The sequence below is a fragment of the Pelophylax lessonae genome (assembly GCF_965119305.1).
Source record: "Pelophylax lessonae genome assembly, chromosome: 7".
Taxonomy (NCBI): Eukaryota; Metazoa; Chordata; class Amphibia; order Anura; family Ranidae; genus Pelophylax; species Pelophylax lessonae.
Genome location: NC_138774.1, coordinates 230,480,034 through 230,496,640, shown reverse-complemented (window position 1 = coordinate 230,496,640; position 16,607 = coordinate 230,480,034). Strand labels below are relative to the sequence as shown.

General features: G+C 41.3%; 1 protein-coding gene across 7 annotated transcripts in view; it reads right to left on the bottom strand.

Annotated features, from left to right (window-relative positions):
- ATP2B3 (ATPase plasma membrane Ca2+ transporting 3) overlaps positions 1-16,607 on the bottom strand; it is a 307,321-nt gene that overhangs the window by 91,985 nt on the left and 198,729 nt on the right. For all 7 annotated transcript variants that reach the window (XM_082263025.1, XM_082263024.1, XM_082263019.1 and 4 more), the window contains one exon: positions 4,862-5,026. In XM_082263025.1, coding sequence (XP_082119151.1) covers positions 4,862-5,026 — 165 coding nt within the window. The remainder of the gene's footprint in view (positions 1-4,861; positions 5,027-16,607) is intronic.

Below are 16,607 nucleotides of genomic sequence, written 5' to 3'. Positions count from 1 at the left end.
CTTTTGATTATAAAACCCAGTGCATCAAGACAAATGACCACTGACATATTTAATAGTTTCACAGCTTAACCACTTACCGCAAAGTGACGTAGGACTACGTCGGCAAACTTTGCGGTAGTATACTGGGATGATGCCTCTAGCTAGAGACACCATCCCGGTACCGTGGTTTAGAGCCAACGGTTGGCTTTCCATCGGTAATGACCAATGCGGCCCGGGAGCCGCTCGATTGTTACCCGGGTGAACGGGAGGGGATGTCCCCCCCCCTCCCGCCGCCTTCCGTGACTTTGTTCGGGGCTCCCGTCCCACCGGGAGCCCCGAGCACCCAGCCGGCACGTCCGCCGGCTGGATGGAGTCCCGATCATTGCCGGAAACGGCTTTGATCGGGTCTCCGATGACGTAACCCGGAGGCGACACCCATGATGTCACTTCCGGGTTACTGTGCTGCAAAAGGTGGCAAATTTAAAAAACGGCTGTATGCAAAAACGCAGTTTTCGGCGTTTTGCATACATGGAAGTGTAGTGGAGGGGTCTAGGGTCTTTTAGACCATCGATCCCTCCATAAAGAGTACCTGTCACTACATATTGGTGTCACAGGGGATGTTTACATTGCTTGTCACAGCAATAAAAATGATCAGATTTTTTTTTTTTTAAAACCTGTAATAAAGTTAAAAAAAAAAATAAAATAAATAGGAAAAAAAAATAAAAAAGTTTTAGCCGCCCCCGTCACCATTAGCTCGCGCACAAGAAAAAAAAAACGAATACAGAAGTCGAGCCGCAAATGAAATCTCTGTTCAAACCACACATGTGAGGTATCGCCGCGATCGTCAGAGCGTGAGCAATAATTAAAAAAAAGAACTACACTCTAACTCTAAACTGGTAACCGTTAAAAAAATTTAAAGCGTCGCCTATTGAGATCTCTATTGACTGTAGTTTGTCGCCATCCCACGGGGGGGCGCAATTTTAAACCGTAACATGTTGGGTATCTATTTACTCGGCGTGATATCGTCTTTCACAATATACAAAAAAATGGGCTAACTTTACTGTTTAGTATTTTTTAAATGCAGTGAAATGTGATTTTTCAAAATTTTTCCAAAAAAAACGCTGCGCAAATACCGCGTGACATAAAATATTGCAATGACCGACATTTTATTCTCCAGAGTCTTTGCTAAAAAAATATATATAATGTTTGGGGGTTCTAAGTAGTTTTCTAGGAAAAAATACTGGTTTTAACTTGTAAACAAAAAGTGTCCAAAATAGGGCTGGGGCTTAAGTGGTTAAATTAAAAACTGTTAGTGATATGTTCCAGTGACCTTCCCATATAGTTACAGCACTCCTCAAGTACTGGTTCAATTTTAACAATATCCATCACCAATCTTAGGACTATCCTGGGTGTGCTTGTGTTGATTATGCATCACCAGCACACCAAGGTGAACCAAAGTCATAGTTTCCTTGATAAAGGGGTCCCTCTAAGGACTGAAACATTGCAACTTGCCAATAATAAAAATGTGCATTATGGTGTGCTGATGAAGCTTGGATATTCATGGGGCCTATGTATGAGAGCGGCATTTATTGATTCGCCATCTCAGCACTCGCTGTACCTGAGTCCAATTTTAAGGTCGCCATATATGTCTCCTCTTTGAGTAGTTTGTGCTTTTTTTTTATACATTTAAAGTAACGTATTTCATCAAATATATTTGTAGACAAAAATACTTTAAATATTTAGACTAAAAATTGCAACAGTGAATATACATTAGCTTAAGCATGAAAAAGCATTCTTGTTAGACTTACAGGAAAAAGAAATTAGGTTTTGCACTAGAGAAAAAAAGATCATTTTCATTCTGCAGTATCTATGTTTTTTCCAGCCTGTTTCCAGGATATGAGGAAAACATGTTAGTCATATTAAATTTAGATGACACAGAGATGTTTATTCAAGATCAGAATGGTTTTAGACTAAAGACAAATGAAAGATCAGTTTATAGATCTCAACTACTTCTGTGGAGAGCCTATCTCTCAAGGGGGCCTTGTGTGGGTCCTATCCCTCGAAGGGGGTCTTGTATGGAGCCTATCCCTCAAAGGGGTTTTGTGTGGAGCCTATCTCTCAAAGGGGCCTTGTGTGGAGCCTATCTCTCAAAGGGGCCTTGTGTGGGTCCTGTCCCTCAAAGAGGGTCTTGTTTCGCTACCTACAAATTAAGCACTTTCTGGCCAAATGTATCCGCACTGACTCTTCCTTACCCAACATGACTTCTTTTGAACACACTTGCCTCCATGATCCACATGCCCGGGGCCTCATATCCACGTTATACACCAGACTCACTGACTCCCCCGACCGCACACCTCCCGCGTATACTACTAAGTGGGAACAGGATCTAGGGTCCACCATAGATGTTGAAGATTGGTCCAAAATCTGGCAATCAACGAAGACAGCCTCACAAAATATAGTAGCCTCGGAAACAAACTACAAAGTGCTGATGCGGTGGTATTTAGTACCCGCACGCATTGCAAAATTTTCACCCTCCTACTCTGCAACATGCTTTCAGGGTTGCCTGGAGACAGGCACACACTTGCACATTTGGTGGACTTGCCCAGTGGTGCAAAACTTTTGGCAGGCCATCTTCCATATTCTCTCCACCCTGATGGATGTTCCGATCTGGCCTGACCCCCTACTGGCTCTCTTGAATGTAAAACCGGATACTGTGTCCAAATTCCACCACAAACTGTTCCTACAGGTCACAACGGCGGCTAAACAAACCATTGCGAAAGCGTGGCAATCCCCACATCTGCCTTTGACTGAAGTGAAACACCGAATCACCAACGCTATGATTCACGCCAAAATCGATGCTGTTCTGACGGATACAGTCGAGAAGTATGATAGAATCTGGCAACCTTGGGTTGACAATTTTCTTCCCCCCAACTTTGATAGCTCCCTATTGCTGCCCTGAACCACACCTGGAGACCCAATACCTTCAATCCTTATGTACTGCCCCCCCCGGCGATCCTTCCCCTTCCTCTTTCCCCTCTGTCTACCCCTCCCCCATTTTATCCTTATCCCCTCCTGTTCCCCCTTCTCCCTGTCCCCCCCCCCCCCGCCCAGATTCCTTCCTTCTGCATACATATGTCCAGACCTACAACGTCTGAGTTTGTTCTACCTTGTCATTTTAACTACAGTTTACAGGTTACCTGTTCGACTTGTTCCATCATTCTGGCTGACTGTAGCCCATGTTTTTCCTGTTTGGTAGATACCCGTGAGGTTCCTCTCATCCCCCTGCCTCTTCGCACACGGTACGGTAGACTTGGGTACTGTCCCCTTTTAGTTTAACAATTGGTTGGTTTTGCCTCCCCACCTAGGCACAGTGTGCTCCCTATATGGGGTGCCGGTGGGTTGGCGATGCCAATCACTACTCTCTCGTGACCACCCATTTTACCGCCCCTTGTCTACTAACCCTCACGATTTGCTGTAGTTACAGTTATTACTCATGCTCTGTTACCGAGCTTTGTTTACATTACCTCGCATTATACTGTATGTCAAACGTTGTTACTTACTTGCATTATTCAATAAAATACTTGAAACGGCAAAGAGGGTCTTGTGTGGAGCCTATCTCTCAAAGGGGCCTTGTGTGGGTCCTGTCCCTCAAAGAGGGTCTTGTGTGGAGCATATCTCTCAATTGGGGCTTGTGTGGGTCCTATCCTTCAAAGGGGGGTCTTGTGTGGGTCCTATCCCTCACTCACAGGAGGTGCTGTGTGGAGCTTATTTATCAAAGAGGGTCTTATGTTTTGAATCTATCCCTATAAGGGAGCCTGGTTTGGGCCCTGATTTCTCAAAGTGGGCTGATGTTGATTCTTTCCCTCAAAGGGAGCCTAGTGTGGAGCCTTTTTCTGAAAGGGGACTTTGTGTGGAGCCTATCCATCCAAGGGGATCTTGTGTGAAGCCTATCCCTCAAAGAGGGATGAGTGTGAAGCCTTTCCCTCAAACAGGGTCTTGTGTGGAGCATATGCTTCAAAGCACATCTTGTTTGGAGAATGTATCCCTCAAAGGGGGTCTTGTGTGGAGCTTATCCCTCAAATGAGGCTGTGTCACAGGTATCAAAGGGCAACCATGCTGCCCATAGCCATAAAAGTTAAATTTTTCATTCTCTAACCTCTGCAGAATAAATCAGAACTGGAAAGTCACTTTGCTTTCAGACATATTTATTACACAAAAACCCAAGGGGTCTATTTATAAAGCATTGAATGTGACTTTCACCAAACATTCTCTGGTGGACAATCAATCACTGTCATTGAAAACATGTCAAAAACTCATGGGTCTGGAAGATTTACTGTGCCTATAATGTTAAACTCAAGTATATCTAAAGTCAGAACATGTTTTTTTCACTTTGCATAGAGTAGAGATTGGCTAAAGCCTTTGTCTTTGATTTTTCTATTTTACATCCCTAAAAGTAGACACAAAAGAAAATGAGAGGAAATCTCCAATCAGGGAATTCTCTTCTTAGACAGTTATCACCGGAATAAGTGTCTCAACTGGAAGAATTCCCTTTACCCCTTGTTCTGGAGACAAACCACATTTTTGGACTTTCCAATACTTTTAGTCCCACAGACAATGGTCACCAGGTTAACTAAGGGGGCAGGAACATAAAAACTCGACATTGTATACCAAAATGAAAAGTTTTGGCTTTAGATACACAACTCAGTAAGGCACTACCACCTCTATCAACAAGAATTCTTCTTTCAGAAATGTTGTAACTGCCATAGTCAAACATCAAGAACAAATATAGCTATACTTTATATGAATGAGCCTCTAGGAGGCTGCCGCCTATACATCTGTATACACGTTGCATTTACCATAGTTGATGATGTGCCCATTTTACCTGCTTTTCCTATCTGTACTGCCAGTTTGGTAAGTTTCCCTTGTAACACGGACTTCTCCTTTTTTGGGACGCTGGCCTTTTTCTTCTCTCTCTCCTCCATTTCCCCACCTTCTGCGCTCTTCAGCGGCTGCATCTCCATGGCAACTGCTCCATCCTGCTTTTTAGCTAAAAGGGAACCACAAAAATGATATTTTATATTACAAGACCAGTGAACAGTAGAGCACATTCCAATGACTCCACACACCTTCCGATATTTAGGGGTTTGTTAAATGGAGATGTAAAATTGCAGCTCACTTTTCAAGAAATGTGGGAGAATGTGACCTGTATTGGTGCAGGAACCTGTGGTCCATCACTGATGATTGCCTCATGCCCAATAAACAAACATCAGTATAATATTGAGGTTGGGATAATAACATGAGTAATGCCTATATTTATCAAAATATATAAAATAGGAAGAGTCTGTGTTCAAACATGCCACGAATGACAGCTAGAGTCTGGTCTGTGGTTAGGAAGCAACAAAGACACTTCTTGTTTCAAAATTGTAATAATTGAAGTTCAATGGCTTTTATTATTTCCAGAAAGGAAAACAATTCCTTGCAGTGGGCCATTTAGCATGACCCATTTCTTTAATATGGGCAATGCCCATATTATGTCTTGTCCCTGATGTCAAACATGGCGGCCTAGCATTGGGGCCCATTGGACTAGCTGGGATCACAAGGTAAACATGGGCAGAACTGCTTGCTGGCTTTGGAAAGAATAGGTTTGCTTCATGTGGTTCAGGTCCTTATACAGTATATGTTACAGAAAAATGGGCTCAGCACTGATAATTTATGAATTTGCCTTTCCCAAAGCTAGTCTAAAAGATGTTTATTGATCAATGAATTGTGTATTGGAACTCCTAACTGTGCTTAGGTTCAAAACTCAACTAAAGTGTCCACCCCACCATGTGCTCACTAGAAAGCCTTGTCTAGCCTGACCCAACCTTCAGCAAACAATCTAAACAAGTGGAGGGTGTCATGTGTAAATGATTGGGAGGTTGATTCAAAGAGCAAAAATACACTTAAAAGCAATGACGCTTTTCACAAAATAAAGGCTTAACCATAAGGCCTGAATAGATCCTGCCACCAACCTAAATAAATACAGAGAAAAGCATGAAAAAACTGAAAAATCAAGTATTTTAAATGCTTACTTGCAGCATTTTTACTTTTCATAAACTATTTGTACTTTGCTTACAATGTGCCTTTGAGCTTATTAGGCAATTTGTCCGCTCCAGGAAAAGCTGACTTCCTAGCACAGTCACAGATCCACCTCCTTTTTGCATGTCATAATCCTCTTCTTCTTTTGGGGGAGTATACTTTTCTCTGTGCTGGGCAATCAACTCTGACCCTTCCCATATCTACATAAACTAGTAACTGCCGAAGGAGAGAAAAGCAATATTAAAGAGCAGCCATTTTCAACCAAGGTTTCTCCAGAGGTTGCTAGAGTTTCTTTGGACTGTGGCTGATTGATCTCCCATGCAAAACAAAACAAAGAAGCTTATGTGCGCCTTTTGCTTTATGAATGAACCTCCTTTTCTTCTGTATGTGAAACCATGTGACTTGTTGGTTTTGTGACATCATGGACATGTTGGGTCTGTGACACCATGGACATTTTGGGTCTGCATGGAAGTTATGCTTTGTTATATCCATACAATTGTTTATTATAATTGGATTGGATATACTCACCCACACTGTCTCTGCATTGTTTATAGATCAGCAACAACATCTTCAAGGATCATTAGATAGGTGTTCTGTTTTGTTGTGTATTGATCAAGTAAATATTTGTATTTAAAATAACTAAGGAAAACCTTTAAGGGTACATTTTGTGTGCAAGCAAAGGTATTATGCATGGTGACCAATGGATGTCCAACAAAGCTTTCCACACTATCCCTTGTCTACCATAAAATGGTGGTTTGGAGGGTAAGAGCAACCACAAAGGTGCTATATTGCTGGACACCTGGACCAGAAAAGGTAAGGGGAACAAAGAATAAGACATCACCAGGACAGAACAGACCAAGAAACAAGATGGAGAAAGCACTTCAGCTATGCGGTAACATAGAGACATATACATGGACAAGGAATACTTAAAGAGGAAGATCCATAACACATAAACTAACACATACTGGTCTACAAAAAAAAAAGCTGGATAAAATTCATCAATGTGAAGTAATTGGGCAGCACAGTAAACTAGGGTCTCCTTTCTAATCCCAACCTGGACACTACCTACATGGAGTTTTCATGTTCTCCCTGTGCTTGGGTGGGTTTCCTCCAGGTACTCCCACATTCTAAAGAAAACAGGCTTTTGTCTAAATTGGCCCTAGTATGTGTATAGTGCATATAGGGGTCTCAGACTGTAAGCTTCTTGAGGGCAGAGACTTATGTAAATGTACAGTATGTAAAGCACCGTGTAAATTGTCAGTGCCTTATATGCACCTAATATATATTAAAAAAAAAAACACATTTATTAAAAAAGCAACAAAGAAAGTAAAACGCTTTTGACCTCCAAGTCTCTGGTTACAACAATCTAAACAACCCTGTTGTAGAACAAATATATTTGTTGCTCATAAATATATTTCTTTTTTTTATTTTCTGTCAAATTTTATCCTTTCCCTTCTTACTTCATGATTCAACAAAAAAAAAAAAAAGAAAAAAAATACAATAATTTCATGGTCTTTAAGAAAGTGTTTTTCTTCCTTTTTCATGTCTTTATGCCCTGCCTTCTGTCCCTGAAGAAATATCTGCACTCACAAAGCCTTTTCATCCTAAATTCTCTTTCATGTTGGAAAACAGTATCTGTTATTGTCTTCATGTTGCATCTAGGATAAGTGCACCCATAACACATTCATCTAATTAGATATTCCCCAAGGAAAGCAGAAAGACCTGCCTTGATAAAAATTCAGTCAACAATGTTGACACATGTCCACACTAGGAAACAGTTTGTTGAGTTGTTTGAGAAAGCAAATAAGTACCGTATTTTCCGGCGTATAAGACAACTGGGCGTATAAGACGACCCCCCTAATTTTCAAGTTAAAACATAGGTTTTGGGCTATACTCGCCGTATAAGACTACCTCCCTTCCGAAACAAGGCAACACCATTGAAAAACATCAGATTTCTCATAGATCTCCAAGGTACCCCAAGTACTGTAATACATGTAATCTCTAATAATATCTCCAAAGTACCCTAAGTATAAGTATTACCAGTAGATGTAATCTCAAGACGCTGGCTGTGCGGGAATCCTGTACCGATATACCGTATGTACCGTAGCTTCGGCTACATACAGTATACCACGCTGAGCCAATCACAGTGAGCGATGTAATCTATTATTGAATGCAAAGCCTGCTCGGATTGGCAGAGTCAGAGAGGCGGGCTGATGTTACTCCGCCAATCCGAGCAGGCCTTGCATTCAATAATAGAATACATCACTCTCCCTGATTGGCGGTATACTGTATGTAGCCGAAGCTGCGGTACATACGGTATACCGGTACAGGATTTCCACACAGCTAGCGTCTTGAGAGATTACATCTACCGGTAATACTTATACTTAGGTTACCTTGGAGATATTATACTTGGCGTATAAGACGACCCCCCATTTTTGGGGGATTTTTTTGAGGTTCAAAAGTAGTCTTATACGCCAAAAAATACAGTATTTATTTTTCAATTAAAAGAAAAAAAAACACATTGTAAGGAAAATGTATACACAGCCTGAGCTTTGTTCTACCAGTTCAGTGGCAGAGTAATCTCGGAATTAGTCCTGAAATGATAACTTGTATTTTTACTATTAATACAGCAGAGTGTTGCATCGTGTTAGCCATCATCATAAGTAGAAGTTTGGATTTAGAGTGATACCATTTAATGACCACATAAAAATATTGTATTGCAAGTTTGCGAAGCACGCTGGCCTCTTCTTTAGAATATTGCCCAAAGAAGAGGCCAGCATGCCCTTAAAACTTGCACTACAATGTTTTTATTTAGCCAACAAATGGTATAACCCTAAATCCAAACTTCAACTTTTACTATTAATGCTAACATAGTTCACTTATGAAAAAGGCAGAGGACTTCAATGGCTCAAAAATATTATTTATATTCACTCCCCAAAAAGCACAAAACTCTCCCACCACAAAGACATTGCCAATGTTTGTCTGGGCTCTGTGAGTAAACCAAATTTTCTCAACCCTTTTGTCCCAGGGGAACCCTTGAAATAATTTTAAGGGCTCATAAACCCCAGCTAAAACATATTCACTGGAAAAAAAATCTTTTGCATTGATGGTCAGTGGTAAATAAAAGCCCTCCGTACAGTGATGGTCAGATTATCACCCTTACAAATAGCTTGCCTTGGCCACAGAACTATTTAGAGCAAGGGTGTCCAACCTTTTGACCTTCCTGACCCACATTGGAAGAAGAGGAATTTTTTTGGGCCACACATAATACACTAACAATAAGGATAGCTGATGAGCAGAAAAAGTCAGGTCAGATCCCAAGTTAACGATCACTGATGTAGATAATGTAGATGTAATCTGAGTAATAAAACTTATTTTTTTTTTATTATTATAAAAGAAAAAGAGGGCAAGATAAAATGAGTGTAATAATTGACACTGTCTTTGATAAAGGAACGCATCAATATCTGGTTCAATGGATTTAGTACCAATTCTCAATGAGTTCTGAAGGTGCTCATCAGATATTTTGGTTTTATTTTGCTCTTTATGTGCTTTATTTTTGAAAATAGTTGCTAAAAAATATAGATGCTGCCGAAAACTGATGACATGAATAAGGCATGATTGTGAAGAGTGGGATATTTTTCTTTAGGAAGAGAAAACATGTAAAAGTCCAGTAAGGAGACTGTCAAATTTTTCTTCGGCCGCATCTGTTGGCTAAGTGGAAACACATTTTATTTAAGTAAGTTTACGATTTTGTGTTGGGCCGCATTCATAGCCATCTTGGCCAGCATGTTGGGCATCCCTGATTTAGACACTATCAAATTGGAGGTCAATCAGCCACAGCTCCAGGAACCCATAGCAACCTCTGGAGAGAAACCCTAGGGTTCCATGAAAACCCTGGTTGAAATTTGCTGGAGTAGACTGATCAATATAATTTATACTAAGCCCGGGATTCTCAGGTTGCAACATGTTATTGAAAAAAAAGAAAGGCCAGAAATAATATTATCAGACTGATGAATTTAGCATCTTTGTAATGAATTACCATTTGTTATTACTCCTGATATTATTATTATTGACAAGTAAACAGGATATGCAATTTTATGACTCAAGAAACACTGGTTCATGGCTTGGACAGTAGAAATCTAACACTAAATGTCCTACTGTTTTTTTTTTTTAACCATGACATTTCACCAATTAATTTCAACATCTAAATGTCCCAGAAGTAGAAAGTCCTAAATGACCTGACCTAAACTTAAAGGAGATGCTGGCCTTCCAAAACCTTTTCATCATGCTAGTTTCAATTGGCACAATGCCTCTCATCTTACTCTAATTGTGAATTGGTTCTATCACACTTTCACTAAATAGAAACACTTGATCAGGAATTATTTTTATCTTCCCCACTGTGGCCCATTGGGTAAACCAAATTCACCAGACTCTGAATAAAACCACCCACAGATATGCCCTACATACATAGATTTCTAACTTAAGCCATCCCTTTAAATTTAATATTGAGTGTCCCACTGTCCCTTATCTTCCCCAAGAATAGATGATACCAATTTTTTTTCTGTGGCTACATTTGATCTGTTAAAGAACAGACGACTTTCTTTACTATTAAAGGTGTTTAGACCTATAGTCAACCTCCTCTTAATTGGCTTTAGCATCTTCAGATTTTGGAGATCCAATTATTACCATCTGTTCTTCCCATCATTTCCTGCATCTAATTATTTTACCATAAACTTGACATCTTTTCAGACTCTGTGTATGGATCCTATGCCAACAAGACATTTTATGTATATAGCCACTACATTTGAAAATTCTTTTAGGATTATTTTGCTGTATACTTTATGGGAATCTGATTTGGGCATGTCTTTTTCCTCCGACCAGAATGAGAATTTGTTCTTTTCAGACCATAAATCTTCCATCTGCATTAAATATCAGGAGACAAATTACTTCCCCATTGGTACAAAGCCCCATCATCCCTTCACAGAGTTTTTTCACAATCCCATACCCCTTTGCTGGCACTTTGGACAAGAAAAGGCAGGCTTTTCATATATTTTACTACCCAAGTAAGTGTCCTTTATTGTGGGACCAAGTTTCCCACATAATTAGCCAATCACTGGCATTTTCTAACCAATTGAACTAATGCTGTTTCCTTAACTTCTCTAGGAGGACATTAAAGAATTTCCTGCTTATTCTCTTACTGATGCAGTTCATTATTGTGTGACTGGCTGGAAGCTGGCCTCTCTTCCTGTACTGGGTCAGCAGTTTGTCAGGATAAATGAGAGAATGAATATGGTAAATCTTTCCTTATCCCTTAAAGGTTACTACAATGTTGTTGTTTTTGAGAATCTAGTATTACTGAAAGAAGCTACATGTTAGTATTATTGCCAGAATGTGAACCTTTAAGATTTATCTACTTTCCTTCTTGTCCTTTTGACAACCTCTCAAGGGGCAGCTGTAAGATTCTGGTACCTCTGGTACCCTTATTTTCTATTTTCTTTTGATATGCGTCCCACCTTTCTAATTAGGTGGTACGCATACACCTTTAAGACGGATGACGTCATCGCCGAGCACCGCAGAGTGGCTATTTCAATCGCCGGCGTTCTCTCTCACATTGTTCGTTCAACCTGCCTGTGTGTCCACATGCTTACAAGCTTGTCTTGCTACCGGAACCTCCAGCTATTCTCTTTTACTTGGAAACAGACCGGAACCTCGCTACTGATCCCTGTATCTCACTACTGGATCACTCCCTCACTACTGGACCCTTCTACTACTAACCTTACTAGTGATAAGTACCCCACAGGGGAATCCTCCATAACCTTACTTACACTATCTACCTCTGCACATTAAGGACTGTTACTATCTATGCATACTAATTCTATCATCTGCACTGTTACATAGATTGCTAGCTCTTGAGTCTACTACCATCTATCCTTGCACTGGGTTAGTCTATCCTGTATTTGTCATCTGCTGTCCTTACCACCTGTTACCATACTCGATTACTAACCTATCTGCATTCTACCTAATACCATCTAATACTCTCCTGAACATTTCTATCAAGTGCTTACCATCTCTGTCACTGTTCACACCTGTCCCTTCAGCACATCATCTTCATACTAAAATATACATCCTATCACTCCAGGAACATCTTATTGAGTGTGTATATCTGTATGCTGAAGCTGACAGGCCCACAGTGATGAGTCTGGAGAGTTGGATCTGGTTATTCAACACATCTCTACATGACTACTGAGTGGAGATTCTGCAGCTGCAAATCCAGCCTACTACAAAAACGCAGGAGCGTTACAGCAGCATGGCTGGGGTCTCCCTCCCTATTTTTTCTGCTTTTTTTTCATTATTTTGCTTCTTCTGCCGCCTGCTCGCCCCTTTGCTTGTTATTTTCAAAAGGGAAAAATAAGACAGTTTACTCTTTTCGGATAACTTTTTTTTGGTTACATTGAGTTTATGTACTGCACCACTTCCGGGGGCATGTACAGTAATGTTTACTGGAAATTTGGAATGCATCATGTTCTTACTTCCATATGTGTATTTGAAGGTCTGTCTGCATTTTATTGTTGGAGTTCTTCACTGGAGCAATAAAAGATAAAAAAGTAAAGTCCACTAAAAAATGCTTCTGCTCTATCATCAACATAACCACTTGCAACTCGCAACATAACACCAATGCATTTGTCCCCAAAGTGCAGGAACTTGTCTCACCTTATCAGCCATTTAAGCTAAATAACCCGAGGTCTAAATGAGGCCCTTGATACGTTCTTTTACCAATAGAAATTAAGTCCTTAATGGCTTGGGTTTGAACCGCAAAACGGTGTTCCCTTTAAAAAATGCAGTTCACCCAAATTAGAAGTCTATGTACAGTTCCAGAAAGAGCACCATACAAATGATCCAAGAATCCAGCCATGATTTATTGGTTCAGGAAATAAACTCAGAAGTGACAACAAACAGCCAATGTGTTTGGGCCCATGGATATCCACAGGGCCATACAATATAACATAATGGTCTAGGGACCCAGAAGTGGCACAATAACCAGGTTTTGATTACTTACTGTATGAAAAGTCAGATATGACCAGGATCAGGGAATTAATGAATCAGTATTGATTCATTGATTCCCTACAGCAGACTTTCTGAACCTTTGTAGCATAAAGGAACCCTTAAAAAAACCTTCTGGTCTCCCCAGGAACCCCTGATAATAATTGCTGTATCTACAGCTCACACTACATTAGCGGGGTGTTGGTGTTATATCGTTCACTTGGATGTTTAAGTTGCATAGTTGCATAACTAAAAACAGCTGGATACAACAAAAACTGTGTCTGTCTTCATTTAAAGGAGTTGTAAAGTCAGAAGGATTTTTATCTTAATGCATTCTATATGCATTCTATGCATTCCAGTGATGTGCAGGAGTCCCTTGGCTGTCCTGGACGCTCTCTCCTGATTGGCTGAGACACAGTTGCAGTGCCATTGGCTCCCGCAGCTGTCAATCAAAGTTAGTTAGCTAATTAGGAGAGAGAGGGGGCGGGACCCAACAGCAGCTCCGTGTCTGAATGGACACACGGAGCTGCAGCTAGGCTCGGGTGCCCCCATAGCAAGCTGCTTGCTGTAGGGGCACTCGACTGAAGGGAGGGGCTAGGAGCAGAAACGAGGGAACCGAGAAGAGGAGGATCCGGGCTGCTCTGTGCAAAACCACTGCACAGAGGAGGTAAGTATAACATGTTTGTAAAGTCTCGTTTTTTTTTTTTTTTTATAATAACAATCACTAAAAAGCAACAAAATGTGATTATTTTAAAGGGGGGGGGGGGTTTCTATACCCACTGTATCTTATTCTGCTTCTCTTCTCTGAATGTATGTGGCAAGCTTGGAAGTAGCAGGGCTGTGCCCCCTCATGTTAGAGCTGGCCACTCCTTTTAACCACTCGCCGACTGCCGACAGTAATCCTACTGCGGCAGTGCTGTTCCCTGGGTCCAGAGACTCCTAGTGGTCTCAGCAGCGCATCCGCGCTTCCGGAGGCGCGCTCCCGCTGTATTTAGACACAGCGGGAGTCGGGCCGGAGGAGGAGAGGCGGCGATTGTAAACAAAGCAGGCGGATCTTCTCAGTGATAGACAGGGAGAGATCACAGGATTCAGCATAGCTGGACCTGCGATCTCTGTCTGTGTCACAGAGCCCCCTCCCCCCACACACGACAATAAGCACGAGGCTCACATTTAACCCTTTAGTCACCCATAGGGTTAACCCACTTCCCTGCCAGTGTCATTATTACAGTAACAGTGCATATTTATAGCACTGATTACTGTAGTAATGTCACTGGTCCCCCCAAAAGTGTCCAAAATGTTAGTTAGGGGTCCGATCTGTCCGCCGCAATGTCACAGTCCCGCAAAAAATTGCAGATCACCACCATTACTAGTAAAAAAAAAAAAACAATAAAAAAGTTAGTAAATGTGGTAACTTTTGCGCAAACCAATCAAAATACGCTTATTGTGATTTTTTTTACCAAAAATATATAGCAGAAAAAAAATTGGCCTAAAATGTTAAAAAATTTTGATTTTTTAATTCGTTTTTTTTTTGGGGAATGTTAAACAGCTGAATGTGAAAAATATTGTTTTTTTTTTCAAAATTGTCGCTCTTTTTTTTGTTTATAGTGCAAAAATTAAAAATCGCACAGGTGATCAAATACCACCAAAAGAAAGCTCTGTTTGTGGGAAAAAAAGGACGTCAATTTTATTTGGGTTCAGCTTTGCACGGAACACGCAATTGTCTGTTAAAGTAACGCAGTGCCAAATCGCAAAATAGGGCCTGGTCAGGAAGGGGGTCATATCTTTCGGTCTTAAAGTGGTTAAGGAGGTGGTATAATCCTCAAGAAGAAGGAGAGGTGGAGAAAGCACAGGTCCACAGAATGAACGAAGCAGAGAGATCCTTCCAATGCAAGTCTCAGGTACAGCTTTGTCTCCAGCACAGTAGTGACCTTAACAAAGGTGTAATAGAGAATCTAAACCCGTATAGATAAATCCACAACACTAGCAGCGCTGCTAGCAGAGGCGTAACTAGAACCTTCAGGGCCCCGGTGCAAGAAACCATGAAGGGCCCCCTGGACCCTTGGCGCCCTTTACTCTAGTTGCGGGGCCCTTTATTACAGTCCCGCAGCAGGACCCTTTCACAAGTTCTGCAGTGGGCCCCCTTCCTGCCATCTTGGGGCCTACCCACGGTGGTGGAATGCCAGGGCCCTGTCACAAGTGTGACCTTTGCGATCCTGGAAGTTCACCCACTGGTGTCAGTAGGTTTTTTTTTGGTATTTTAATTGTATTATTTTTATCATTTTATTTTTTTTTTTTTACAATGTCACTGACTATGACTCTGTCCATTCAGAAAAGGAAGGAGCTTGTAAATTACATATTTACCGAGCCCTTCCTGGTTCTCTATTGTGAAGGGAGCATTCTGAAGGGGGGGGGGCAGCACAGAAGGGGGGGGACCAGGGGAGCACACAGGGGCCCAGAGACAGCAGAACACAAGTATACTGGATAGGAGGAGTGGCGGGGGCAGCATACAGAGGAACCAATCTCCTCCATTTTCCTCCTGCTGCTACAGAAGGAAAAAAGGAGGACAGTGATTTCTCTACATGCTGCCCCCGCCGCCCCTCCTATTCAGGTGTACAGGGGAGCCACATGGGCCCCCTTGAGCATGGGGCCCGGTTGCGATTGCAACCCCTGCAACCCCTGTAGTTACGCCCCTGGCTGCTAGTGTTGTGGATTTATCTATACGGGTTTAGATTCTCTATTACACCTTTGTTATGCTTTCTAAATTATAGCAGCTGCTTAGACCCATCTAGGGTTCCTTTTTTACACACATTTTTATCTCTGGTAAAAAAATTGGAGCGCAGGGTGAGTGAGTTTTTTGCATTTGTTGCCTTGGTGTGCATTTACTTCACTCCCTTTTATTACAGTAGTGACCTTACCGAATCTCACTCCAAATCCTCTGAGACTAGAAGTCAGAGCCATTAGTGCCTTAGATGATCTCACACTGCAACTATACTGCTATTAGGCTGTAGGCACAGGAATGTTATTATTTCTGAGGATTTCAATACAAAAACTTAATTTTTAGGGCACTGCTAAGGCACAATTAACATTTCTTGATTTTCCCCATAACATAGCAAATCTTCACTCTTTGACTTCAAGTCCACTTTTAGAGCAAAAGTTTTCCCAACGCCAATGCTTTAGGTCTGTAGACAAGAAAGGCTACCCTTCTTTTGATTATGCTTATTTCTTAGTCATTTTTTTTTTAAATCACAGACCTTAAAGTGGAGTTCCACCCGTTTTTTCAACAATACAAAAATTGCTTTTATTTCCCAAATGATCACAGTATTGGTGACTTTTTTTTTTTTTTCTTGCTCCACTTGCCCTGTTGCTAGGGGTAAGCAATTTTCTGCCTCCTTCGTCGCCGCGGCGAACTATGTCACTTCCGGCGCCGCAGGGGCTCCTGGGAGATGTGTGTCATCATTCCCAGGAGCCGTGGGAAGGAATCATTGCATTTTTTCAAAACCGGAAATGGC